The sequence below is a fragment of the Syngnathus leptorhynchus genome, chromosome 1 (genome assembly GCF_054491065.1).
Source record: "Syngnathus leptorhynchus isolate UIUO chromosome 1, UIUO_Slep, whole genome shotgun sequence".
NCBI classification, from domain to species: Eukaryota; Metazoa; Chordata; class Actinopteri; order Syngnathiformes; family Syngnathidae; genus Syngnathus; species Syngnathus leptorhynchus.
Genome location: NC_141195.1, coordinates 13,670,326 through 13,696,367, shown reverse-complemented (window position 1 = coordinate 13,696,367; position 26,042 = coordinate 13,670,326). Strand labels below are relative to the sequence as shown.

General features: G+C 40.9%; 1 protein-coding gene across 1 annotated transcript; it reads left to right on the top strand.

The window, feature by feature from the left end:
- Positions 1–1,441: 1,441 nt before the first annotated feature.
- LOC147062026 (band 4.1-like protein 1) lies at positions 1,442–25,407 on the top strand. Its single transcript, XM_085910963.1, has 24 exons — positions 1,442–1,479; positions 3,613–3,701; positions 3,895–4,044; positions 8,426–8,530; positions 9,405–9,447; positions 10,965–11,040; positions 12,617–12,835; positions 12,925–13,012; positions 13,096–13,248; positions 13,872–13,969; positions 14,366–14,541; positions 15,095–15,339; positions 15,729–15,767; positions 17,138–17,167; positions 18,218–18,373; positions 18,655–19,629; positions 20,509–20,559; positions 21,240–21,644; positions 21,911–22,126; positions 22,416–22,475; positions 23,471–23,560; positions 23,637–23,717; positions 23,832–23,945; positions 24,377–25,407. The coding sequence occupies exons 2-24, from the start codon at positions 3,630–3,632 to the stop codon at positions 24,380–24,382; spliced, it is 3,648 nt and encodes a 1,215-aa protein (XP_085767089.1). The 5' UTR covers positions 1,442–1,479; positions 3,613–3,629; the 3' UTR covers positions 24,383–25,407.
- The last annotated feature ends 635 nt before the right edge of the window (positions 25,408–26,042 follow it).

Below are 26,042 nucleotides of genomic sequence, written 5' to 3'. Positions count from 1 at the left end.
TGAGGTGTGAATGTTTGTTTGGTGGCCATTTGAGGGTGTGGGAGCCCAACTGTAATTTCTTCAAGTTCAGGCACTGACCATTGGCGAGCATTTTCTAAGGCAGCAAATTTTGTGTTCTTCTCAGGGTTTGTTTAAGGTCATAAGCGTTGACCAAAGGGGTCGCCAGACGTTCGCCAGATGTTTGCCTGTTTTGCAATAGTTTTGTACAGGTTACATACATGTTTGCAGCGTAGCTTTGCACTGTAAAATATATTTGATCCCTGCAGCAAAACAGTGAGAGAAGCTGCTGAAATCACTTTTTTTCCCCCATGTTTTCCAAAGACAACAGTCCAATGTAAACCGCATTTAAATGCAGAATGGGGGCTTCTTTAGAGGATGATGGTGGTGTTTTTATAGCTTTGACAGGATCTGCCAAGAGTGGCTCAGTTCTAGCTCTTCACTTAATTAGAACAAATCTGTGCTGTTTCCTGAAAAAGATGAGAATTAGAACAATCAGCAAAATCGGAAAGCAGTGACATGCTTGTTTTTAAATTTCTCTTGGAAGATTTCGAGTGACAATATTCAGTAATGGGTCTTAAGAAGATTACCACGGTTATCCAGACAGCTCAAAATGACACACCATTATTTGATCTCTCATTTGTTTTTTGGCCAAACCTGTCAGGAATGAGTGGAGCAGGGCGACCAAATGCAGTTTGGACCAGGGTTTATTGAGGCAAAAGGGTAGTTGGAAGGGAGTCAGGTGGGGAAACGAAGACACAGACGGTATAGAGACTCACGGCCAGCAAACAGACAGATCAACTGACATGAAGTCCACTTGGACAAGGTTAAAACTCTGACCGTGAGCCTCCAGACAGACAGAAAATCAGACGACAAGAACAGAAACACTGGGCACAGACAGGAATGTACACAACATTAGACACCGAAAGGGAGGACCACACGGGCAGGGGCCTTAAATACACAGGGTAACAAGAGGAAGCAGGTGACAGACATTACGGTAACGAAAGGGGTGTGGCCGAGGGAAGTGCAGGCCGAGCGTGACAAAACTAGATAATGAGAAAAACAAGAACACTTGCAGATGCACCCAAACAGTGAGCACAATTCTCAAGTTGCGTATCCTATGCAGATATCTTTTGGGGTCATTATTTTTGGACATATAAATAAAATAAAATGTGTGAGACACACTCTTAAAATGATGCTTATGGAGACAGACATGATGACAGGGTTATGAGACCTCCCATTGGCTCTGTTGTCTTAAGTGTGCTGCATTTTGGTAGGAGAACGGTCAGGAGATCACGATTTTTTTGGGGTGGGTGGGGGTGTCACATTTTGCTTCCTTTGTTGGATAAGAGTTTGACATATGTTTCCACTTTAGTGTGTTTGGTTTTGAAGTCTAGCTGCTGGACTGACACCAGCTCGTGGCGCTGAGTATAATGATCCCTGAGGAGATACCGCATGACTTAAGTGGAGAGCAAATCCAAGGTCAGTTGGAAGGCCTGACACAATCCCGAGTGACACACAACAGGAATTCTTTATCTGAGTTACTGACAGCAGAACGTGACACTGACTTCCTCTAGTAACGAATGGCATTGCAGCATCTTGTAGTAATTATCTACAGAACATTAGGACTATTATGGCTAGAAAAGGGTGGAGGCTTATACACTACATTCACATTAATCTTTAATAGTCTGCACTGGTGTCCAATTTTACATGTTTGTGTAGAGCAGTAACCTACACCTTATCACCGAGAGTCCATTGGCAAGAGCATTTGATTCGTTCCACCAATGACAGACAAACCCTCAGATGAACTGTTACAGAAACTCCTCAAACATTTAACAGACAAAAGCTAAAAAATATATAGTTATCTTTTCTTTTGTTGTTGCATCACATTTTGAATTCCTTTCATATGGCCGCTAAGGGTTTCGGAAAAAAAAGTCCCCTGTCCTTAAAAAAAAAAGGGCCATAACATATATCATTGGTAATGTATCGAATTGAAAACCATCATTCATTCATGCCATTGGGTGTTCTCATATTAGGACTCTGATATGAATGAACTGCACGAGGGATGAGATCATTGAGAAGTTTGACAGCTGTGTATTATTCCTTGGTTCAGAACAGAAATATATGGCACAATTGGCACGCTTGACAACTGATTGTTTTTTTTTTCTCGGGCTATGCTGTTTATACATTTAGCTATTTAACAGACTTTCTATCCAAATTCTTCTCAATTTTTTATTTCAAACCCATCAGGGGTCACCGCGGTGTACCACCTTCTAAGCGGAAAACCTGTTCTTCATCTGGGCCTGGAACCAGTACTTGAGGTCTTAAGATGTTTTTTGGACACGAAACAGCTGGCATTTGGGAATATTTAGTTTTCATGCAACCAAGGTTTCATCAGGACGTTTTATTTTTTTCCCCCCGCAGAAAGTACAATTTCCGAATTGTTTATTCATCAGGATGTGAATGAAGGAACATCAGAAAACATTTTCAGTGTGGTTAATGTGGAAAAGCGCCATGTGAAACCACCCATTTACTGTTTCCCAGATACCTGGCACATAAGCATTGTTTTGCAATAAACAGTTTTGAGCATTCCGGGCAGTGCTTTTACTACAGGAGGAGAAAGCATCCACTTTATCTGTCAGAAACAACATCAACGTCCCTGAGATGTTCACCAAAAAATCTTGAAGAAATGATAAATTGCTTGTGTTGACTGTTAGCTGTAGGACTGACTGCAATGCAAGTGCACCAATAAACAAAAAAATAACAAACAAACAAACAAACAAACAAACAAAACAATAAATTCCACTTGAGGAAAATGCAGTACATTTGCCAAGCTTTGGTTACAATATAATATTCCTACTTGGTCAAGTAATTTTAATTCAAAAGAAGTTCAAAAGAATAATTCCAGTGTTATCTTGGCCAAGTTCAGCTGACATAAAGTAAATGTTAAAGCTCTGATCTTGTGGTCTCTTTTGATAGCAATGTCACTGTCTGACTCGGGTTTTATCTCGAGTAATTTGACCCTCTTTGCCATGACGCCGAATCTGAATTTCAGCTCTTTTATTTGGAGAAAGAGCACAGATGGGGTTGGACCAGAGCCCAGTGGTCACCTTCAAAAGACAGGTCTCATCCGTCACCAGTATATTGCGCCATTGCTTTTATTTCCATCTCCCCACCTTGCTGTCATACTCTTCATAACCCCTTTTACTTGTGTTCTATCATTTCTCTTCATAACCTCTCCCCGCATCTTCACATCACTACCCCCTCCCTGCCTCCTCCCCTCTATCTCCGTAGGCTGTCTGCTGCGAGGCTCGCCTGCTGATAGAATTTACGTTTATATCTGCTTGAGAAGACAGGATGCTGAAGCTCGCACCCTGCACTCTTTCTCTATTTCAAGATCTTTTCCGTGCATGAAAAGCCGACTGGATGTGAATGGCAGCTGAGACTAATACAGTATGCCAGCATGACTCAATTAATGTGAGGATACTTACAGAGGGAGAGCGTTTTGTTCAATCAGTCAGCCATATTGGACATTTAGGGCCAGTAATCATTCCAGCCACACTGTTCTTTTGAGCAAGCAAAATTAGAGCTGACTGTGTTTATATGTGCTCATAGGTCTTCAATCTATTTCTATGACAACAGAGAAGGCTTTGGCGGAGGAAATGAAAAGTGCAATGGAGGGTGACTCCAGGCGAACCAATCAGGTGGGTGCACTGGGTAACTACCAGCAGCTCACTTCATTCGGGTCTCTCAATCATTCCTCCCACCTAGACAAAGCATCTTTACATATTTCTGCAACGCTTCAACCAATTGAACAATTAATCATGTCGTGAAACAAGCAATTGCATCTGAATGAGGATAGTAGGACACAAGCACTTTTTGACTTTCTCTGTCCAGATTCCGGAGGATCATCGAGATGTGGATGAAAGCTCAGACAAGACACCCAGCAAGGCTTCCAAATCCCCCCAGAAGAGCAACAAAAGGCCCAAGACAGTCCCTGTTAAAGTCAGCTTGCTTGACGGCTCAGACTACGAGACCGCCGTTGAGGTACATTGCTCAATTCTGTGGTCCATTTGCATACTCACATGCTGAAGTGGAACAAGAGTGGAATGTTTAAGAGCTACACTCATTCACCCTGTCATTTACTGGCATCTGGGCCGTTAATTAAATCAATCAGTTGCCTATTGCAGAAGAGACCAGCGGTGACCAACTCAGCAGGCCAAAAGGACATCTCAATCCAGCCCCAAATAAATCTTTCTGACTTTTATTGGAGCAAGATATTAAATTGATGAAAACCTCATACTAAGATGTAAAAGTGCACACATTTCAAAAGTTCTAAACTCATCTTAAGTTGAGTTCAGATAATTGTTTACAAGCTTTCACCATTTACCAAGTTGTCTTAGACTTAGTTTTTTGTGTATGTGTTTAATGTTAGGTTTTTTTTTTGGGTGCATGAACGGAACCAATACAAGAACTTGTTTGTTGGTTGGCCGTCATTTGTGACAATTGAATGAATTCAGCCTATGGGGAGTGGACGTGATTTTGAATGTCTCCCATTGTTTTCTTTTGTTTTTTTGTCACATTCCTCTTCTTTGTTACATTTGTTTGTCCAATTCACTGTTCTGTGCTACTGTGATGTCACAGATATCACCATTCTGCACGCACACCCGGCATCAGAAACCCATGTCAGAACACAAGCAACTTCAAACCTTGGCCTCTTTTCCCTCTGGCCTACTATTTTCTCCACGATTTTCTGATTTAAATCAAGACATTCAGCTGTATCGTATATGCTATTGTCAGCTTTTTAGTTTGTGGCTCATTTTGCTCAAGTCTATAAGCTTATGTATTATTCCTGCACGACTGCCAGAACAAAAACTGATATTTATTGTTCCCTAATTTAATAAAAACATTCATGACACTCTGTCGAAAGAACTGAATAGCAAAGTGACAGTACATGCACACTGATTGGGAATTTTCCAATTCGAGTCAGCACGAGTCATAGCAATGTGGCGTCACAGAGGAATGCTTAATGAATGCCACACATGAATAGGTGGTACAGTTGACGAAATCAGTCAGCAGCTATTGGGAAAATTAAAAGCAAGAAATTAACAGAGCAGTTTCAGGTAAGGTAACACAACAGCTCAGTTTTGAATGAATAGCAGCCACTTTTTGTACTGAGTAAAAAATGCTTCTTCTACGGCTAAAACAATGGAAACAACCTTGAGGTTTGTGGGTCATAAAGTTTCACAGTCCCATTGAGGCTTATTTTACATGTATACTTAGGAGTGAACACCCGCAAGAGTTACACAGACTCATTCTCAGAGGAATTTTGTTCAGTAATTGTTTTATCATCCTGTGAAAGTGCAAACCTCTAATTGAATAAAGCTTTCATTTTTAAAGCGTATAATGCTGCAGCAATTATAGCAATCTTTAAATGTGCAAAATGCTTCTAATGGCTGTCACACTGTGCAAGCAATTCTACTACATTTGAACAGTCTGGACTCAGCACATCACATTGCACCTCAGAGACAATCTGTGTGTCGTGAAAAAATAAATGTGACTGAGTCAGGAAATACTACAGCTTTCACTGTGCGGGTGGGTGCTGCTCAGATCAACGGCTGCAACTGCTCAGCTTCTGTGCAGCTTGAGGTGACTTTCCAGGAAGATTGGTGGATGTTAATTGGGCATTCCACATTCCCGGCTGCCCATAGAGCATTCATTATGAAGCTCTTTAACCCCTCTGGCCCATGCACTTGTTGAAGGGTCTATTACGACAACACCTTATCCCTGTCAACATTACTTGTAGACCTTGCCGTGACTGCCTTCCTCCATTAAATGGCTTAGCCAGCGAGGCAATTAATCCAAATGTAATCATGTTTTCCAATCTGGCCTCTCTTCCCGTTGTTCTGAAAGAACCCTGAATGGAACTTGTTACTTGTGCAGCAAGTGTGTGACAAGTGTGATTCTGTTGTTCTTGAGGCGTGCTTTTTGGCTGTTTAATGACATCGGAAGCTATGGAAAAAATTGAGCAGCTGAAAAGAAAAGCAATAACACAATAGTCTATAATGAATGAATCATGCAAGCAATGCAGCAGACCTAGCTAAGAATGGTTTGTGCATGCACACGTGACGTCCTGACTGCAGATCATGCAGGCTCACATTGGTGAGGGCCGTGGCTTCGGTCAGACTCAGGAAGGAAAGCATTCAGTGAGTCTACATTCAAACGTTGCAGTTTCAAAACTGCAAACTGCCTCTTTAATAAGCCCCCCACCTCATTCTTTACTAAATAAAATCTTTATTTTTATCTAACCTCTACGGGTATTGTGTATCTGCGTTGTTTTACCTCATTACATTACATACATAATTCTTCCTTGTCCATCAGATGCACACACATCCATCCCTTCACGTTCCTTGGCCCACGGAATTTGCACTTTGACAGGAAATCCATACAATTGACAGATGATGTTTGACCAGGGAGAAAATGGAATGTGAGAGCGAGAGAGGCGTAGGAAACCGTAAAGAGAAGTGGGGGGAGGAGAGGCAGAGACATATGGTCGTTCGTGGGTGAGTCGACTGTTTGGACACAGTGATGAATGCTGTAAAATTCAAACTGTAATTTCAGCTATAAAGTGCATTGAGCAAGCAGCTTTGATGCAAAAAACACAGAGAGCCTGACTTTGCCTATCATTAAGGTTTGGCTGGTAAACGAGATATTGATCAAGTCCCACAATTAAACCTGGGATTCCATTACCTTTGTGCTTGAGGCTTCCATGGGAACTCTCTTTTTAGTTGTTGTTTGGAAATTGAACTGAATTTACAGAAATGCTAATGGCCATATTCTCACTTCTGCTACTTAACCACAAGTCCCTTCTATGTTTCCTGGATTTTGTGGCTAAACAAAATCAAATAGCAACAAATTAAAAAAAGTAAAAATCTTTGCTTCAGATCAGTTTCAATAAGATATTTATCAAATATATATTTATATCAAATAAAAATGCAGGGAAAAATAAAGCCACTATACTGACACAGTGTCTATTTCATTCTTATTTCATTCTTCTTTTTTCCTTCTTCTTCTTATTTATAAAAAGGGATTAACATATGCTCTGTTTATCATTTTACATTTGCATGTCATGACTGAACGAACGACAATAGTCATGTTAAAGGGTCATTGTTGATGGACTGCTGTTGTCACGGCTACCCTGTATCCTCCTAGCTTAGTGGTCTACAGCATCATCGCGGTGGACCAGCCAGCGCACACTTTACAGTATGTATGAGTACCAGAGTTTCCGCACCATAAGGCGCTTCGGGTTAAAAAGCGCAGAGTCAATTGCTGGGTCTATTTTGTATTTAATTCACACCAAGGGCGCACCGCACGATAGGGCACATGCTTGCCATGACTTAAAGGCTTTTAAGTGTGCCTTAAATACGGTACAAGTTGTGTTCAATAGTCAGCTGCAAGACATTTTCAAAATGGGGTTAATTTTTTTTTTTACCATCCATTCGTCCATCCATGCATCCATCCTTCCATCCTTGGGCAGTAGGAAGTAACCGCCAAACTGCCAGCCAATCGCAGGGTACACACGCGCGCACAAACACACACCCACACTCACCCAACACACACACTCGCACACACACACACACACACACACACACACACACACACACACACACACACACACACACACACACTCGCGCACACACACACACACTGTCGGTCGCTGATGGTGTTGATAGTGTATTGCTTAAGCGCAATAAAGTCTAATTCCTCTTCAGTACTAATTTGAAAAAAATGGTACATTGTTTGGCTTTCGTCTCGTGTTCACTGCTTTAGTCTTTTCTTACCAAAGAGAAAAGGATGGAGTGGGAGAGGGCATAAGGGACCTATTACGTCTGTTTCTATGGTAACAGCTGCTTGGTTGCTTTGTCACCATAGGAGCTGGACTGCCCAAGGAGATGTGTGTGTGCACATTGTGCATGTTTGTGTGCAATCAACAGTGTGCATGTTTTCTCCCCAAAGGGCTGCATTAATAAAATGTGTGATCTGTTAAGATGTGTTTCCCTTCGCCTGACGCATGTCGACACTCCCATTCAGCAAGGGGTAATTATTGCTTGGCATCTTTATGATGGTAAGCATTGGACATGAAACGTCAACGATGAATAAAATAATTTATACAACATGCAGTACTATTGTTTAGAATGATGCCCTCCTGACAAATAAGCCTTCGACAAAGTCGGGACTTCCTTATAGTTTTATGGATGTAAGGTGGTAAATATTCCGCATTCTGTATGCCTCTATTTTAGTTGTTGCTGGCATACATTAAACATGTTTAGACATTTGCAACTGTCATTGAACAGTTTTTTATAGCGATGTGATGTCTCTGTGTGTGTATGTGTACGTGTGTGTGTGCATGTGTGTGCGTGTCTGATAGAAATTTGTCAAGGGCCAAACACTGCTGGACATGGTTTGTGGCCATCTGAACCTGCTGGAGAGGGACTACTTCGGTTTGACGTTCCACGACCCCGACAATACCAAGGTCTTGTCAACATATTAACACACTTTTGGAAATATTTGGGATGATTTGTTCTGAGCACGATTCTTTCACAGCCAACATGTAAAAAATTATATAAGGGCGGCATGGTGGAGCACTGGTTATCATGTCAGGTCCAGGGCTTGATTCCAGCTCTGGCCTTCCTATGTGAGGTTTATAGTTCCACCTCTTCCCTAATCGCTACTCTGTGGATCTGAAATATGTAATGACAAGACAAGCCTGTGGCACCTACTCTCCTGTCCACATTTGCTTCACACACTAGATAGACCGAAGGCGCATTTCAGAATGGAATGTGAACGCTTCCACAAAATAAATTGTATTCCACCAAAAGTCCAAATTGAACATAAAGACCTGCTAGTTTAGGTCTAGTGTTTGAGGCAAATCATTGTGGCACATATGCAATGACACATCAAACAGCATGTAGTGCTTGATTTTGTACACATATTTTGTGAGAGCAAACATTGGAATGTGAATTAAGATTTTAACATGATTGATTATGCATGGGGCATTCTATCAAGTGATCCAGATGGAACCTTAATTCGAACATGATCAATGCTAGATTCATGTTGTCCAAACATGTTGGCTTCAGACTGAAAATAAGATTATACAGCCTTTTTAAAAGAAGGTGCTTGGACTCGAAGGAGACGCATAAAAGCTGCTGGTGACATTAAACAGAACAAGCAGCATTTGGTTAACCTTCATCACACCAATATTGATGCTTCCTGTCATTTGTAGAGGCCAAATTTTGCTCTTCAACTATGCAAGACAGTCAACAAAGGAGCTCTTGAAATATAGCTGGGGATTTTGCCGAGGTCAAATCTCACAAAAATGCATTGTCTCTTTTTTTCATCTTTATCAGCATTGGTTGGATCCGTCCAAGGAGATTAAAAAGCAAATTCGAAGTAAGTGCACAAGACAGAGACTGTATGCACATTCAATATATTCTGTGTATGTGTGTGTGTGTGTGTGTGTGTGTGTGTGTGTGTGTGTGTGTGTGTGTGCGTGTGTGTGTGAGTGTGTGAGCTTGAGGGCACACGTGTGTGTGTGTGTGTGTGTGTGTATGTACCTGATTAATGAACTAAATTACGTGCTTGCAGTTTGGCAATTAAATGATTTCTCAAAAATATCTGACGTGAACTTCATTATCAGACTGCCAAAGAAACAAATGACTAGAAAGATGAGCGAAAACAGGGTTGGTTCATTTAAGGGAAGTTGAACAGATGGCTAAATCATGAAAGGGCTAGGTTTGATCAAGTGGTGAGGTTCTGTTGTGTTTAAAGTAAGGGTGAAGTGTGTAATCATTTTCAAATGTTTTCAATCCCTGTTTCTGTGGCATTTTCTATTTTCCATGAATGGAGGCAGTGTGCCCCAGTAGAGGTCTGTGTAGATCAGATGTCAGCAACTGAGCGCTACTTGTAGGGAACTGATTAATGAGAACATCTCATATTATGTTTATTCAAATGTTATTGGTAAGAATTAACAGTCTTCATCATACTAAGCCCGTCAATATAAAATATTTTTGAGTCAGTTATTCTATTAATTATTCCATCGATTAATGGACTAATTGGACCATGAATTTATTTTGTATAATTAAATATATGTTTTATGACTTTTTATTAATCGATGATTGTTTATCACTTGTTATTGTTTTATGATTAAACAAAGCCAAATAAATAAACAACAAAAGCATAATCTCACAGGAGCCCCAACCTTCTTGAAATCTAGAACTTCTTGGGTTTAGCAAAAAGCTGCTCGTTGGATACATGCGTCTGAGGCTCCTTTAAATTTAGCACTCCAATTACAGGTAATCCATACTTTTCGTATCCAATAAATTGATTACGATTCAGTTGTTTGGTCCTTAACCGGTCAGAAGACGGATACACGTTCACTATTGTTCTCCAAAGTAAACCAGATGTTAACAAATTTGTCATTCTGATGAAACACAAACGATGTCTGCTTACATGAAGAACAGAAATCACCAATTGTTACACCAATCAAAGCATTGTAACTGTTGAGAGGCGGAAATCAGAGGATTAGTACTTCTTTAAGTTATTTGATTAATCAATTAGTTTTGACCCCTCCAGTGACAACAAAAAACATTATAAAGATTTTAGCACAATGATTATCAACAATCATTTTACAAGGCGGCAAACCAAGCAGATATCATACATCACATATCCAACAAGACATCAACAGGACCGCCACGCTGACCTAGTGAATATGTCTGTAAGCAATGATCACATCAATTCATATTTTGCCATAATATACAGCATAAATAAATGTACAGGTACAATAAATTATTTCAGTGCAGTCCAATAGAATGGATATTCGGTCCAAAATCAACAATGCAATCTTGAGCTGAGTGGTTGAAGATTGTTGGAAATGTGCCTAACTTTCTATGTTGCTAATCTGTTCACAGTTGGCGCCTGGATTTTGGGATTCTCTGTTAAATTCTACCCCCCAGACCCATCAGTGCTCATTGAAGACATCACCAGGTTGGTCGGAATTCTACAGCTCAAGTCTTTAATGTCTTTGGCCATCACTACACGAGTAGGATTGTTGGACAAGACAGTTTAGACTGGGCAGAGACAAAATGACTCACCTCAAAGTGTGAAACCTATTCTATTGAAAACTATTTCCGTAAATTCAAAATAGACAAACCAACCCTAATTTGTATTTTTCAGCTATCATAGTTGGACAATCAAATGAGCGATTGAGCCAAAGCTTGATTGAGACATGACCTATTTTGGTCGTGAAACTTTCGCCCAGAACAATGTGTGATGTTTGGGTCCTGACAAGTCAAAGTATTAGGTTTCCAGTTGGTTCCAAACGCTGCGTTAATTGTTTTAATCCAATACTGCTGAGACAATTACAAAAGGATGAATCACACAACTTGTGGAAATATTTATAGTCGTCTGTGGAGGCATAACAGCATGTGTGACTAAATTCCACAACTTGTTAAACCTTTCTCTGTCTGTGTTAGGAAGGTGTATCCCATGAGTAGAATATGCAATCCAGATGTAGAGTTCAGTGCCAATACCCAAAAAATCTAATGATTGAGGGATCCAGAAGTCTGTCTGTCTGTGGCCACCAATCGTTTTGGTATAAAACCCAACAATGTTTACCGGTTGTTGAAATTCCACAATGCATTGACATCAACAAAAAAAGGAATATTTGACAGAAAAGGGTTAAAGTTTTCAGGATTGTATCAAACTGTCAAACATGACATAAAGTATGCATATCCGTATTAGTAATAATAGATGAACTGCTGACTGGTTATTTAATGAGCAAATATAAAACGCTCGAAAGCCATCCTGCTTGAATTACTATGTTTCTAGAAGATATTTTTTTTCCATGTGACCCAGTGAGCACACTGCTTGAACGTGCAGAAAGCCTTACTGGAATTAGTTTCAACCGCAAAGCAATGGTCTTTTGGCATGACTGGTATTTGTATTTATGACCTTTTTACCCCGATCTGAAAGTACTCTCGTGTCCAAGACAATCAGTATGTATACCTGTGAAATTGTTTCTGGACGGACATTTTATTAAAAAGGCCAAGGACTAATCAACCACTAGCTGTGTGGTTGTTTCATATATACTTTTGGTTGTACTGTACAATTGGATCCAATTTTGGTTACTGAATAGCATTTATTGTCTTTGAGCAGATTTTATGGGGCTAGTCACCAATGTTCACATAATGTGCAACACTTTGCTTTTAATTTACTTGCTCATGACTTAATGTGCATCTGCTAAATTGGACACAATCCACTGTCCAGCCACTGGTTAATGTCTGATTTCAGAAAAAAAAGTGAACATGATTTGGAAATGATCCATTCCACACTCCAAATGTCAACAAAATAAAACTTTTATCAACTGTAACAGCCAGGTAAGAAAAAATAATTTAAAAACATGAGTGAAAAATCAAATGCGCTGGTCTCATAAAATTTGAAGTCTCTCGAGCCTACATTGGCAACAGTGGATGTTTTGGCAGCGTGAAAGTGTATTTGTGCAGTCATCTTAATGACAAAAAGACAGAAGGCTAAACCTAACAAGTCTCTACATATTTGTTAGGTACTACCTGTGCCTGCAATTGAGGGACGACATCCTGTCCGGCCGTCTGCCCTGTTCTTTTGTAACGCACGCCCTCTTGGGCTCCTACACTGTTCAGGCTGAACTGGGTGACTATGAGCCAGAGGAACACGGGCTGGATTATGTGGCTGACTTTCGCTTTGCCCCTAATCAGACGCGGGAGCTGGAGGAAAGGGTGATGGAGCTGCATCGTAACTATAGGTCGGCACACAAATTCACCTAATTGCCAGTGAAACTTTGTGGGGTATGGCAGATTCAATGATGACTCATTTGTGATTATTCCACCCTAGAGGAATGAGTCCAGCAGATGCAGAAGTTAATTTTCTAGAAAATGCAAAGAAGCTCTCAATGTATGGGGTAGACTTACATCACGCTAAGGTACATGTACAGAATATAGTAGTTATACAATTTGTAGTATATAGTAGTTACTTATGCTAATACAGAGATTTTTCCATGATTAGGATTCCGAGGGAATCGACATAATGCTTGGCGTGAGCGCTAATGGTCTGCTCATTTACCGAGACCGTCTAAGGATCAACCGCTTTGCCTGGCCAAAGATCCTCAAGATCTCATACAAGAGGAGCAATTTCTACATCAAGATCCGTCCTGGAGAGGTAGATACAAATGACCGTCTTTTTGGATGATGCTTGGCTTTGCAAAAAATGAACCCAATGCCTAATGACGACGGCTCATGATCGTATGACAAATCCTCACAAAGTGAAACGAGGGTACATAGACTCCACTATTTCATGTCGTAATGGTTTCACTGTTGTCAGCAGGGTTAGTAGTTAACATGTCTGGTTGTTCCTCCCGAACTTTCATGAGTGCAAATTTCTTTCTATCTTGCTAGTGAATAATAAGCCAAAGTTTTCTGATTTTCCTTTCTCTATCTCCTCAAGTCAGTGTGAGTATACATGTTTACGGTCAAGGTCCTGTTTTTGAAAGGACAATTTAAAGACTTGTGATATTGCTAACAACCTATTGATTGGGCAGATGCTACTTCTATTCACATCACTGAACATCTGATGCAGGGAGTTTTTATTTCTCAGTTGGCTGGAGTCGTACCGTACGTGTCACCAAATAAAATGTGTCTGAGGGAAAAGAAAATATATCGATTCTTCCATTGCAGTAAACACAGCTCACCCTCACACTGTCCCTTCATCTTTCCCCGCACTCTCTCCTCTCACCCTTCTTTTCTTTTCTCACCATCCATCACTCCTTCTCCCTCACGGCTCAGTATGAACAGTTTGAGAGCACCATTGGCTTCAAGTTGCCCAACCATCGGGCCTCGAAGCGCCTGTGGAAGGTTTGCATTGAGCACCACACCTTCTTCAGGTAGGACTTGGGTACTCGCCTATTCTGCATTGCTGCATGGCACAATACAGCCACCAGGAATGGGCCTGATCATTGATCAAGCAATCATTAAGAACCCTGCTGTCTACGTGCAATTGTTGATTGATCATCTTGAAGCAACTGAGACAAAACTGAATGCAGCTTAGCTGGAGAAAGCAGCGGTGCTGCTGACTCAGTCGGAAACCATTCATGTAGGTAGTTGCTGCTCTATTCTTTAAAGAATGCTGATTGCTTCATGCATTATTCGATTGGCTGCAATCAAGATAAATCTTGGCCGTATGTGTTAGGGACCTCATTTTATCAGCAGAAATCCAGGACTAGATTGCTTACATTAATTTCTTTAACCTCAAAAATATACTCTGTGAACTGTTTTTACAGGTTGGTATCTCCAGAGCCACCACCAAAGGGCTTCTTGGTGATTGGCTCCAAGTTCCGCTACAGTGGGCGAACTCAAGCCCAAACCAGACAGGCTAGTGCTCTGATTGACAGGCCTGCTCCTCTCTTTGATCGCTCCGTTAGCAAGAGGTACTTGCTGTCCCGAAGTATTGATGGGGGTAAGAGCTCCTATTCGTCCTGAATCCCTTCAGGCTGCAACCATGTTTTTTATAGTGTTCTGAAGGGAGTGATCTTTCTTGGCAAGGCTTTGTCCTGACCTTTAGATATGGTTAAATTTCAGACTCTTTTTGATGGTGAGCCTATCATTTAAAAAGAAAAAAAAAAACTGCGCGGCTCTCTTAAGGTACAGTACACGACCTGTCTTTATTTCAGCACAAAGTTATAAATTACTCTAGGGAGAAATGTTGTGACAAAGTATAAAACTACTGGCCGGAATCAAATAGACCAATCGAATTGCGAAGAATCTTTTTCCTGGTCACATTGTTTTTTACTTGACAAGGTTCACAGGGCTCAGTTATAACGCCTCTGAGGTGAGTGCAAAAATGGGCCGGACAGCATAGTGACCAAAAACAATTTAGAAAGCTTTACCCCACACCGCACAATTGCCTTCAAATCATGATTTATTGTGTGTCAAATGGATTTTTGTAAAGTGTACCTACGTGAATTATTAAAACTAAACACAGCACTTTCCCTCCACTGGCACCAAACCAGCTTCAACTTTAGGTAATAGTATGGACCAGTTGTCTCAGCGAAGCTCGAGTGACCAAACACAGTTCATGTCTAGAGAAGACCTGGACCAGGAAGGCAGCCTGGATCTAGACCATGATCACTACCACTATCCGGAACAAGACCAAGACCATGATCACGACACTGACCGAGACCTAGAGCTGCACCACGGTCAAGAGCACATTCGTGGTGCGAGCATTTCAACATGCAGCAAAACTTTGGAGCTCAAGGTATGTTTTCCTACATTGACTGCCGATCAAAACATATTTTATTCAATACAGTTCTCAGAGTTTTGTACTGACCCACATCTTTGACTTGACAAACATCCACAATGATAAAATCTGTGAAACCATTTATGCTCTTCAACGTCCTTTGCATTGGACAATGGTATTCACCGTCCCTTTATTGCCAATCATTTGACTAATCTCACTGGTTTTTAGCTCCTCTCCAGGCATTTAAGAAATCCTTCACTTGCTTCTAAATACCCTTATATTTTTTTGAAGCACCTCTAAAACATTTCTCTCATTTCCCTGCTCTAATGTCATCATCCCTTCTCACTAACCACCCCCTTCTCTGTTTTTTGACCTTTTTTTCCCCTCTGGCTTGTCTTGTCCTGCAGGCCGAGGAAGCAGCCTCGCCTGTAGACTCGAAACCAGAGGTATTTTGGCCACTTATGTGTGCGTCTGTTTGTGGTTGTTGTTGGTTTAGTACCGCAACTTATGTCTGCACCCCATGTCCTTTTGTGATTGTTTTTTCCCCTAAAAGAATTGTTACTTCTATTCATCTGGAGATTTTGCAGAATTCCAATGCTGGTAATTTGTTGTGACACTGTGAGTTGTTCACAAATTAATGGACAGAAAATGAAAGGGGGGGACGAAAAGATAGCGGTCCTGTGTGGAGTTTGCATGTTCTCCCCGTGCCTCCATAGGTTTTCTCCAGGTAGTCAGGTTTCCTCTCACATTACAAAAACATGCACAATAGGCCAATTGAACACTCGAGATTGCCCGTAGGTGTGAGTGCGAGTGCGAAAGGTTGTTCGTCCATTTGTGCCCTGCGATTGGTTGGCAACTAATTCTAGACTTTCGTGAGGAGAATCGCTTCAGAAAATGGATGAATGGATAGTTTACATTTAAATCAATTAGTAAGTCTTTAAAAAGAAATATCACCTAAGTTAGAATGTACACCAGTGATTGTCAAACTTCTCACAACAAACTCCACCTAAAAATGTTTCATCTTCATGACCAATATGAAGTTCAATTGTGTAATGGGCCTACATATTGCTAAAAAAGAAAACATTCCTGTTTCGATTATCAAATTAATCGATATGGTTTATATATAATCATAAGCCACTGTATACTTTTGTGTTGTGTCAACATTAATATCAGACTTAAATATCAAAACTATGTACCTCATATTTATTTAATCACACTGTATTGCACATAATTAAAATGTACTTTAATACTTTTTAAGATCAAACACAGTTCTGAAAGAATGAATGAAAATGTACTAAACATTTAACAGATCAGCACTTGGGCAGTGATGCTTCTGTAGAGGCACGCGTTCACTTGTATTAAAGGGAATAATTCATTCTAATTTTTAGCTTTCATTACAAACAGATGATCCTCAAGCATTGCTGATTGTCCAGTGCTTCTTTTCTCAAATGACTCTTGACGTTTCAGTCTGCAACAGCCAAGTGTTAAAAATTATCATTTTTGAGCATCAACATGCTTTTTAATTGGAACCCGCCACATAATATATACTTATGTATTCACACACTCACGATGTTTACACAATCATTTACTACACAGTCTTTAGGGAAAGTAGTCCTTGTATATTAATAATCAATAAGCCAATGTTGAAAGGGATTGTTTGATGATAGTGTGAATGTTTGCCCGCTGGTCTTCCTTTTTTCCCTTTGCTTTTACATTTTTGCATGAAAATCAACCAAACTAATGAAATAAAATCACACCATCATCTGCTTTGCTTAAATCGCCTCATCGCATTTGGCTTGCTCCCCACTTGGACAAGGATCTGGCCTCGGCTCGGCCCAAGCAGGAGGTATTTGCTTATCTTGTCTACTTTGATGTTCGTCAATTCTTGTCGTGCAAGAACACAACATGAAAAATGTTTCGTTTGACTTCAGTGTGCCATATTTGCAAACACATTTCACTATACAGTGTGTCAAACTACTTATTTTACTGAGGCTGTTGACTTGTTTTGAGCTCCAGGGAGCTGAAACGTGCATGTCTGAATGTAGGGTGTCTTCCCCAGAGCAAAAATAAGTCTTTGAAAGTCATTCTACTGTATAACGCCATCATCTGGAACTAACGTCAATCATCCAAGATCGCTCACCCATAGAGTTACCCATCTGGGAGTGGGAAAATTGTAGGGGCTTGCCAACAGTCCACACCTCAAACCAAGTGAGCACATGGGATTGGCTTGGGGGTGGAATGTATTCTAAAATGACCAACACAACCACAATGGCTGACTTGTTATGACTCCTGGTTGAGGAGGTAAATTCCATCCCAGAGCAGTGTGACAAATTAGTGACTAGTTTGAGGATCATGCACATTACTAGGCTGTTTTGGCGGTGTATGATTCCTCCACATAACTCAGAATGTTCTTTGAAAGAATGCCAATATGTCTCGGTATAAAGTTATCATATGCTACTGATTAGAATGTGATTCAACAAAGCACATCAAACAACTCAACAGCAACAATAACATAAGGTGATTGGCATAGGCTCTGATGATGTGAGCCATTTTACATGGGGACAATGCACATACCCAGCTGTGCTGCTCATCCCACAAATGCATGTTCATTAGATATCTAGAAATAAGGTATATTTTAAAAGAGCCTTCCCGGTGGTATGACATTATTGGCAAGAAAGGTTTTTAGTGTCCAAGAGGACAACGTGTAAACTGAATCACTGTTATTGTGATGACGAGAGGGTATAAACAAAGCCAAATGATTCGCAATCTAGCAGAGAAAATGTGTAAACCTTAGAGAATACAAAAACACCCTGTTAAATTTGGGCCTTTTTAAAAGATCTGGAAAGTATCTCTTTGGTGTTTTGTAACTCAGCCTTGACTTCTACTGTGTAAGTAGCAGTTCTTGGACAAGCCAGAAGATGTTCTACAGAAACACCAGGCCAGCATCAATGAGCTGAAGAGAGCCTTGAGGCAGCCCAATAGCAAGATGAACCAACGGGAGAAACGAGCTTGCTCTGCTACTCCTCCCGGAGGAACCCCAGAGCGGAAACCAGTAAGAATGTGATTTGATTACTGAGTAATGACGTCAAGATTTTCCCTTTGTCTGATCTGTTTGGCTTGGCCAAATGTCCTGTAATGTCTTAAGCAGACATTCCAAATGTTACTTACTGAGGCTGAACGAACCAACAAGTGAGAAAAACACATCTTGATGAACGGAGGAATGACGTGATTTGCATTTCCCCTTGACATGTCTTGAAAAATCCCTTTCAGTGTTTCGTAGGGTAAACATTGGGGTGTGACGCTAGGCTAACTCTTTACTCTATGTCAACATAGGCGACTGGTGAAGTCAATTTGATTGACAAGCAGGATGCTTTTGGACGAGCGCTGGATTGTGACTCTAATGTGGCTCGAGACATGCTGACGGTCACACCTTGGGCTGAGGAAAATGGGGGAATGTGGAACTCTCAAACTGGCAAATCTCTTCAAACTGACTTAAGAGCAATGGGACAGACAATTAGAAGCCCCCAGGATGCTCCTTTGGCTGCTAACAATGGTCATGATTTTCAAACAAAGCGTTACATTCATGAAAATGGATTCAGTTCACCAAATACAAAACAAAGAAATGGAACACCGAGCAAAGATGTTAAGCTTTGCCAACATGAGCATAACATACCTCAAGTGCCAACAAAGAACTTTGCTTTCTCCTCGGAGACTCTGGATTCGGAATCAAAGGGAAAAGGGGCCGAGATGTCAAATGACACACAGAAAATTGAAGGCCTGAGTTCTGAAGGTTTGCTGAAAGATTTCTGTAACAGTTTCAATTGTGAACAGCCTGAAGTCACTAAAGTTGTCCCTCTCAAGCCGCAGAGATCCAAAAGATCTTTGAATAAAAACACCATAGTTTGTGTGAATCCTCTTAACCAGTCTGCGTGGGTTACTGTCGGTGATACAGCAATGACACAATCAGAAGGTGAATCCGCGGAAAAAAGAAGTGTGGAGGATAATGTTAGACTGGCCACAGATAGAGTCAGTGACTCAGCAGTTAGAAAATACCATACTGGCGCTGGAACATTGCATCATCAACAAGACTTGAGAGAATTTAGAGATGCAGCAAGTCCGCTGCCAAAAAGTGGCGAAAAACTGGAAGATGCTCAGAATAACGCAGAGGGGCTCCTGTCCAGGTTACCAACTGTTCCCCCACGAACACTCCCTCTGAAAAAACAGTGGTCCAGAGACCGCCACAGCAACACTGACTGCAGCCACATCCACTACAGAACCAACCAAGATGCCACCAAGAGGAAGCAAGCGGTAAACCACCTAAAACTGTCTGTCCATCATGGGGAAGTAAAACATTGCATGAGCTTGACGCAATGACATGCAGAACTTGTGTTTGCCATCTCCAAAGTACAACAAAATCACGCGCTCATCCTTTACAACTCATGTGACAGAGAAAGCAAAAGCCATTGATCGACTTAATTCTTGTCCACGCTCCAGCAAGCTTTTTGCTTTCCTTTCTCCCCCTCTGCAAAGCTTGACATCTGCTTGGTCATTTCAGAACGTCACAGACCTTTATACCAAGGTCCCCTTTATCTTTCCAACATCCTCACATGACAAAGGTGGCTGCTGTTGCAAGAAGCGCAAGGCCTTTTCCAACCATTCCTCCGCCGAAATCTATTGGTAAATAGCCGAGAAAGGCTGTGAAACTAAATGACCTGCATTGGCACTTCTGTAGCAACACTCGACAATCTAAAAGACGTTGATTAGACACGGTCAGAGGCTGCAGAGCTGCCAAACCATTCTGGTTCTAGGCATTCATACATTCCATTTCCGATGTAGTATACTTTTCCCTTGAAAATGGTTATTATTTTTGTTTTAAAAGTGGAACGGTTCAGTGCATGGCATTGCAGTTCTTTTGAAATGAAAAATAGCATGCTTCTGACTGTAGGTTCAGTGAGGAAATTTCTTGTATTTCTTCCCAGCCTGAGTAAGAAATCCCAATGGGCAACTTATCACGCATTAGACAAACAATCAGCAGAGAACATTGCAAACTTTTTTAAATGTCACAACCAGTGTTCATTTTTCTAATTGAATCCTGTTATTTCGGTATTATTAGGCTGACTGTCGTGAAGGAATTTTGGATTTGATCCATTATTGACTGTATAATAACCTCTGCTTGTTCTTCTGTAGGAGACCCCTCCGACACCTGCCATTCATGAGGAACCTCTCAACGATTCCTTGGTAAGTGTCATGAACAGAATGGAGCAGGGCGACCAAATGCAGCTTGAAGGGAAAAGGTAGTTGGAAGGGAGGATAAGGGGAACAGACAGCGGACAAACTAACACGACGACCTAACCAAACCAACAACTGGACTGACAGACTGGCTAACAAAAACACAACTGACAGAGACGTGAGACAAGAGACAAGCAATCATCCAACAAGGGCGCGACACGCAGACAGGATTTAAATACGCGACAGGTAACCAGAGGCAGGTGACTGTGATTAGTACATAGATCATGGGCACACAGGAGGGGAGGGGCGACAGAACAGACAGAAACTATGACAATATACACATAATGGACCGACCGGGGATGAGTCGTGACATTAAGTTGTCAATAAGCATAATACTGGATGATAGTTTTGACTGAAAAAAAATACAAAATATCAATACTCAGTGTGATATCATTTTATATTTATTTATTTATTTATTTGATATTTGATATTTATTTATTTGATATTATTTTATATGAACTAATGTTACAACAATTGATGTGTGTTTGGAATATGTGCTTCAACTTAATAGTAACTTGACAAAATTCTCCACAGTCTTCCCCTTAGCGCATGTATACCTCATACTCAGAAGTTAGGCTAGTTAGTTTTTCTCAACTGCATCACAGAGCTAACGTGGACTCTATCTGTAGCGGGAGCCTTGGGAGAGACGTCTGGGGTCAGCGTCCGAGGACGATCAAGACCACGAGATCTTGTACTTGAAGGAAACCCACCTCGGCATCGAGCGCAAATGTTCCAGCATCACAGTCAGCTCAACCTCCAGCTTGGAGGCCGAGGTCGACTTCACTGTTCTCACAGACCTGCACACAGGCATGGAAGAGTTCTCCCGCGGCATGTCCGAGCTGGGCGAGCGGGACTTGTCACCTGACGGGGGCCTGCGCTTCGGGATCGACTTCCTTCAGCAGCAAGGCCCCTCGGGGACGTCGCCTCCTTTGGTGTCTGCACCTCCTGTGTCCAGAGGAGCGAGCAGCAGTCCCCCAGCTAAGCATGTCCAAGCTGAAGAAGTTCGGACGGAACCCAAACGGCCAGATGTGCAGGTGAACTTTTCAGATTTGTTCAGCCTGTCTGATTCTGTATTTATGTATCGGAACTCAAAAGTAGGTTGTAGACACATTTTGTGGACAGGTTGTTAAAAAAAGAAAAAGTAAAAAATAAATTACCTCTAACGAGGGCACGTACTATAAAAAATGATAAATTGCTATATTAAGGTGATATTTGCATAAATTGAGGCGTAAACAATATGTGATTTTGTTTACTGGTTTTCTCTTGAGAAACAACACTTTCTTTATGGTCTCCTCCCAAGCCTGTCGTGCCTAAAAAGCCCAAGAGGTCGGTACCGGTTTCATGTTCAGTGGACAGGGAGCAGTCACACAGAGAAGCTAGTCGTATCACCAGCGCCACGCCTCTGAGTCGGGAACCCAGTGATGTCATCGGCGCTGTTAGGAAGACGGACGTGAGGACAGAAACCCAGCCCAATGGGTCAGAGGTCACAACAACCATCGTGGAGTTCACAGATCAGGTTGGTTAGGACTGCGTAATATGGTAGTAATGGTTTTCTTGGGCACCTTGTTTTTACACGGTTTATTTTTTTGCGGAAAGCATCTTCAATATATCAAAATTTATGTAAGGTGTTCTTCTGTGTTCATTGTCATGATGCAATTGTGACTTTGTACTGCATCTTGAGTCAAGAGAGGAACTGGTTTTGTAGTTTGGGTCTTGACCTGAAATTGTGACTTTGTACTGCATCTTGACTCAAGAGAGGAACTGGTTTTATAGTTTGGGTTTTGACCTGTAACTTGTTGTTGCAGGATCACGGTATGACTGGCCTGAGGGAGGTCTCTTACTCCACGAGACAGAGCATCTCCCCTGTGAGTGTTATACCCGCCAACAGATACACCTGCACAATTCAGAAAAATCTGTTACAAGAGTACAATCTTTATAAAAATTATCAACATTACAGAGTTGTAATGTTAATTGATCATTTTTATAAAGATTGTTAACATTTTCTTCAATTTTGGGGGTGATAAAATTCATTTTAGGGGCCTGATTGATTAGTTAAACATCTCATATACAGTGTCATAGCCGCATATGACACTGTAGAAGGTGGGGACACGTCTTTCGCAGTTTCATTAGGACCGCAATTTGTCCCCCGCACTTAAAGATGAACACCGCAGATTTTGCCCAAGATATCCTTACAATTGCCTTTTAATTTGACCATTTGTCACTGACACATTTTATAAATAGCAGATTAACAATTTAAAACTCTGGCGTTACAGCGTTGTGGAAATAGGGTTTCAGTCTAAAGTTAAAGTTTCAAATTAGGGTTAAGCCTTAGAGTTTAGGTGTTAAGGTTAGGGCTAGTGTTCTTGTACGGTTTCAAACTAAAGTCAGCTTTTCAAACTCAGTTCCCCAAGTAGGGTTTTAACCACAGGTTTGGGGTTTGTAGACGGGTTTAAAACTAGGGTTAATGTTTCAAATTTGGGTTGGGCTTTGGGAAGAAACTTTCAATCTAGTTAGGGCTTCAAACTAGGATTAGGTTTAAGGTTAGGGCTATTGGTTAAGTGTCATAGCATGCTTTCAAACTAAAGTCAGCTTTTCAAACTAGGGTTAGGGTTTCGAAGTAGGGTTTCAAACCCGGGTTTGTATTTTGTAAAAGGGTTTAAAACTAGGGTTAAGGTTTCAAACTAGGGGTAGGCTTTGAAAGTAGAGTTTCAATCTAAAGTTAGGGTTTCAAACTAGGGTAGGGTTGGATTAGGTGATAAAGTTATTGGTTAAGTGTTGTACTGTTTCAATATGAAGTCAGGTTTTCAAACTAAAAGTTTGTTTAGAGTGGCAGGTGTGTGAACTTCTTTCCCCCCTATAGGTGCATATGAGCAGTCTTGGAAGAGAGTCAACGGGGTCTCCCATCCTTGTCACAGAAAATGTTACATCAGCGACCACACAGGTTACCAAGGTTGAGAATAAAAATTTACAAATATCATCATTTAATGTGGAATAGTCTGTTTAGTGTGGTGTTAAACTCACTGCAGACGGTGAAAGGAGGCTACTCAGAGACCAGGATTGAAAAGAGGATCATCATCACAGGAGATGATGATGTGGACCAGGAACAGGTGAAGTTCAAAATTTCAATGCAAACAAGGTTATGGCACTGCAGCCCTTCAATGCCATAACATTGAACTCGGGAAATTGATTTTTCATACATATCATCTGATCTGATTTGGCAGGCTCTGGCCATTGCAATCCAGGAGGCCAAGCAGCAGCACCCAGACATGCAGGTGACCATGGCGGTAGTTGTCAGGGAAACAGAATCATCCGCCGAGGAACGGCATGAAGCAGAGGTGCAAGAAGCCATGTTGACTTTCTTAAAATGTGCAAGAAATCAATTCAAATAGAAACTGATGATTACTAGTGTAGGACGTGTCTGTTGATTTCTCCCTAAGTGATAAATGTTCCTTATTTGCAAAAATAAGCATGCAACGAACAAGGTGGATTTTGCTATTTTGCAGCTCTTTTTCATGAAGCTTACGAGTGCCTAAATATTTAACTTACACCACAGAGGAAAAAAAAGTAAATAAAAAAAATCCAACAAATGTCACTCAGAAAACTCTGGTACTGCTATTTGTAAAATCACAAGCTAGCGGTAATACAACTCGAGCTTTTCTGACTGACTATTGCAATAACAATTCGTTTAAATCTAAACCAGTTTAGTTATTTTGAAGTCACGTGATTACATGTTGCTTTAAAACAACCTCTCTTCTGTTTCCTACAGTCGTGATTTCCATGAGAAGCTGTGACCTATCATCCCAAGTGGCAGTCCCCATATGCCCCATTACACCCAGTCAAAACAGAACTCATTCTGAATCTAATTTCTGCTATTCTGATTTCGGTTGACACACAGCTTCATATTGTGACTTTGGGTTGATGCTGTAAAGAAAATTTAGGGAAAACAAGTTCGGTGGATAACTTGCCCTATAAGAATTTGACAATTGTTACTTTTTCTACTTCAAAGAGATTTTGTTCATTTTTGTGATATTGTGGTGCAAAAAGGATGAGAGGTGAATATGTAGTAGTATAACTCCTAGTTCCCAAACTTCTGCTGTGAATGCTTCCTAACTGGTAATGCATTGAATAACTGTCATGACTACTGAAATGGACATAGTTATATCTGCGTTGCGCTGATAAAGGAGTTAAATAGAAAAGAACAATAGCGCCCTCTTGTGGTGTCTTCAAGGCCCATCGTCGAATTTGAGTTTATGATTCTACTGTGTAAATGGTGTTGATGAATATGACTTGCTGCAACGTTGTGAATTGTACATTTCAAACGATTTCTGCCTTTGAATCTACAAATCAGGAGTTGCTAATGCATCTTCTATTCTCATAATAGTCCGGCATGTTTAAAAGGGGCCCAGTTCCTTCCCTTCTTTCCCAGCCTAAGGAGCTCAACTGCATATTTGTGTAGTGAGTAGATTAAGATCATCACTGGGCTTCTGTAGCGATATTTGAGATCATATTTGCATGGCAATGTCTTTGCATTATTGGGCTTTAATTGAGTAATGCATTTAAGCCAATGTGAATGGTTATGATTGCAGATTGTAATGACAGAAACAACAAAGATCAAGTCAATCACAATCCAGACCAAATGTATAAAAGAGGAAATTTAACTTCCTGACAGGAAATGAAAAGTGCTCACCGAAATAAGGTGCAGATTTACCCAGGCTACGTAATCCTAATCCCCCGGTGATAACAGATAATAAACTGTATCCCTCTTCCCACAACTGACACTGACCTGTATGTTTTTACAATTAATAGGCTCCATAAAAATAGAGTTTTTTTTCTCCCCTCCATAATGAAAAACAAAACAGGAGCACACTCTGTTGCTGTTCCACGTTTTATACACGCTTCATTCATTTCATCAAGAATGCTGTTATTTATCTAGCAAAGTGCAGCACTTGGCTTCCAATTTGTTTTGACAGTACAGATGTGCAATGTGCCACTTGTCAATTAAATGGGCTGAGGTTTAGGAAGTTTTTTTTTTCTATCAACTAGAAATGTAATTACTGAAGTGCCAGCCTGTTGACAAGGACTCAAGACTAGTGTCCCTAGATGTAGAACTTCTGCAAAGAGTTGGATTATGTGACTGATAAGAATTGTTGTAAGATTTTTTTTTTCTTTGCTCAAGGAGTAAGGGGAGTATTCAACATTTACATTTGTGTGGTGTAGCTCCGTTGCGTGTCTTGTGGCTGGAATGGAAGATGGACCAAAAATAAAACAGTCATGTACCTTGTAGTTAGTTAATGTATTCGGTCGAGGTCAGTGAAGATGTGAAGTAGTTGCCAAGGTCCCGATGGGCACTAGAGAGCAGCGGCAGACAAAGACAGCCTTGCATCAACACAGTGCACGTGAGCTTGTCATCTTACCTTTAATCATATCGGATC

Coding starts and splice junctions, on each gene's coding strand:
- LOC147062026 (XM_085910963.1), top strand. CDS start 3,630: ATGACAACAGAGAAGGCTTTGGCGGAGGAAATGAAAAGTGCAATGGAG. Junction 4,045..8,425: donor ACTACGAGACCGCCGTTGAG/GTACATTGCTCA, acceptor CGTGTCTGATAG/AAATTTGTCAAGGGCCAAAC. Junction 13,013..13,095: donor TAGACTTACATCACGCTAAG/GTACATGTACAG, acceptor TTCCATGATTAG/GATTCCGAGGGAATCGACAT.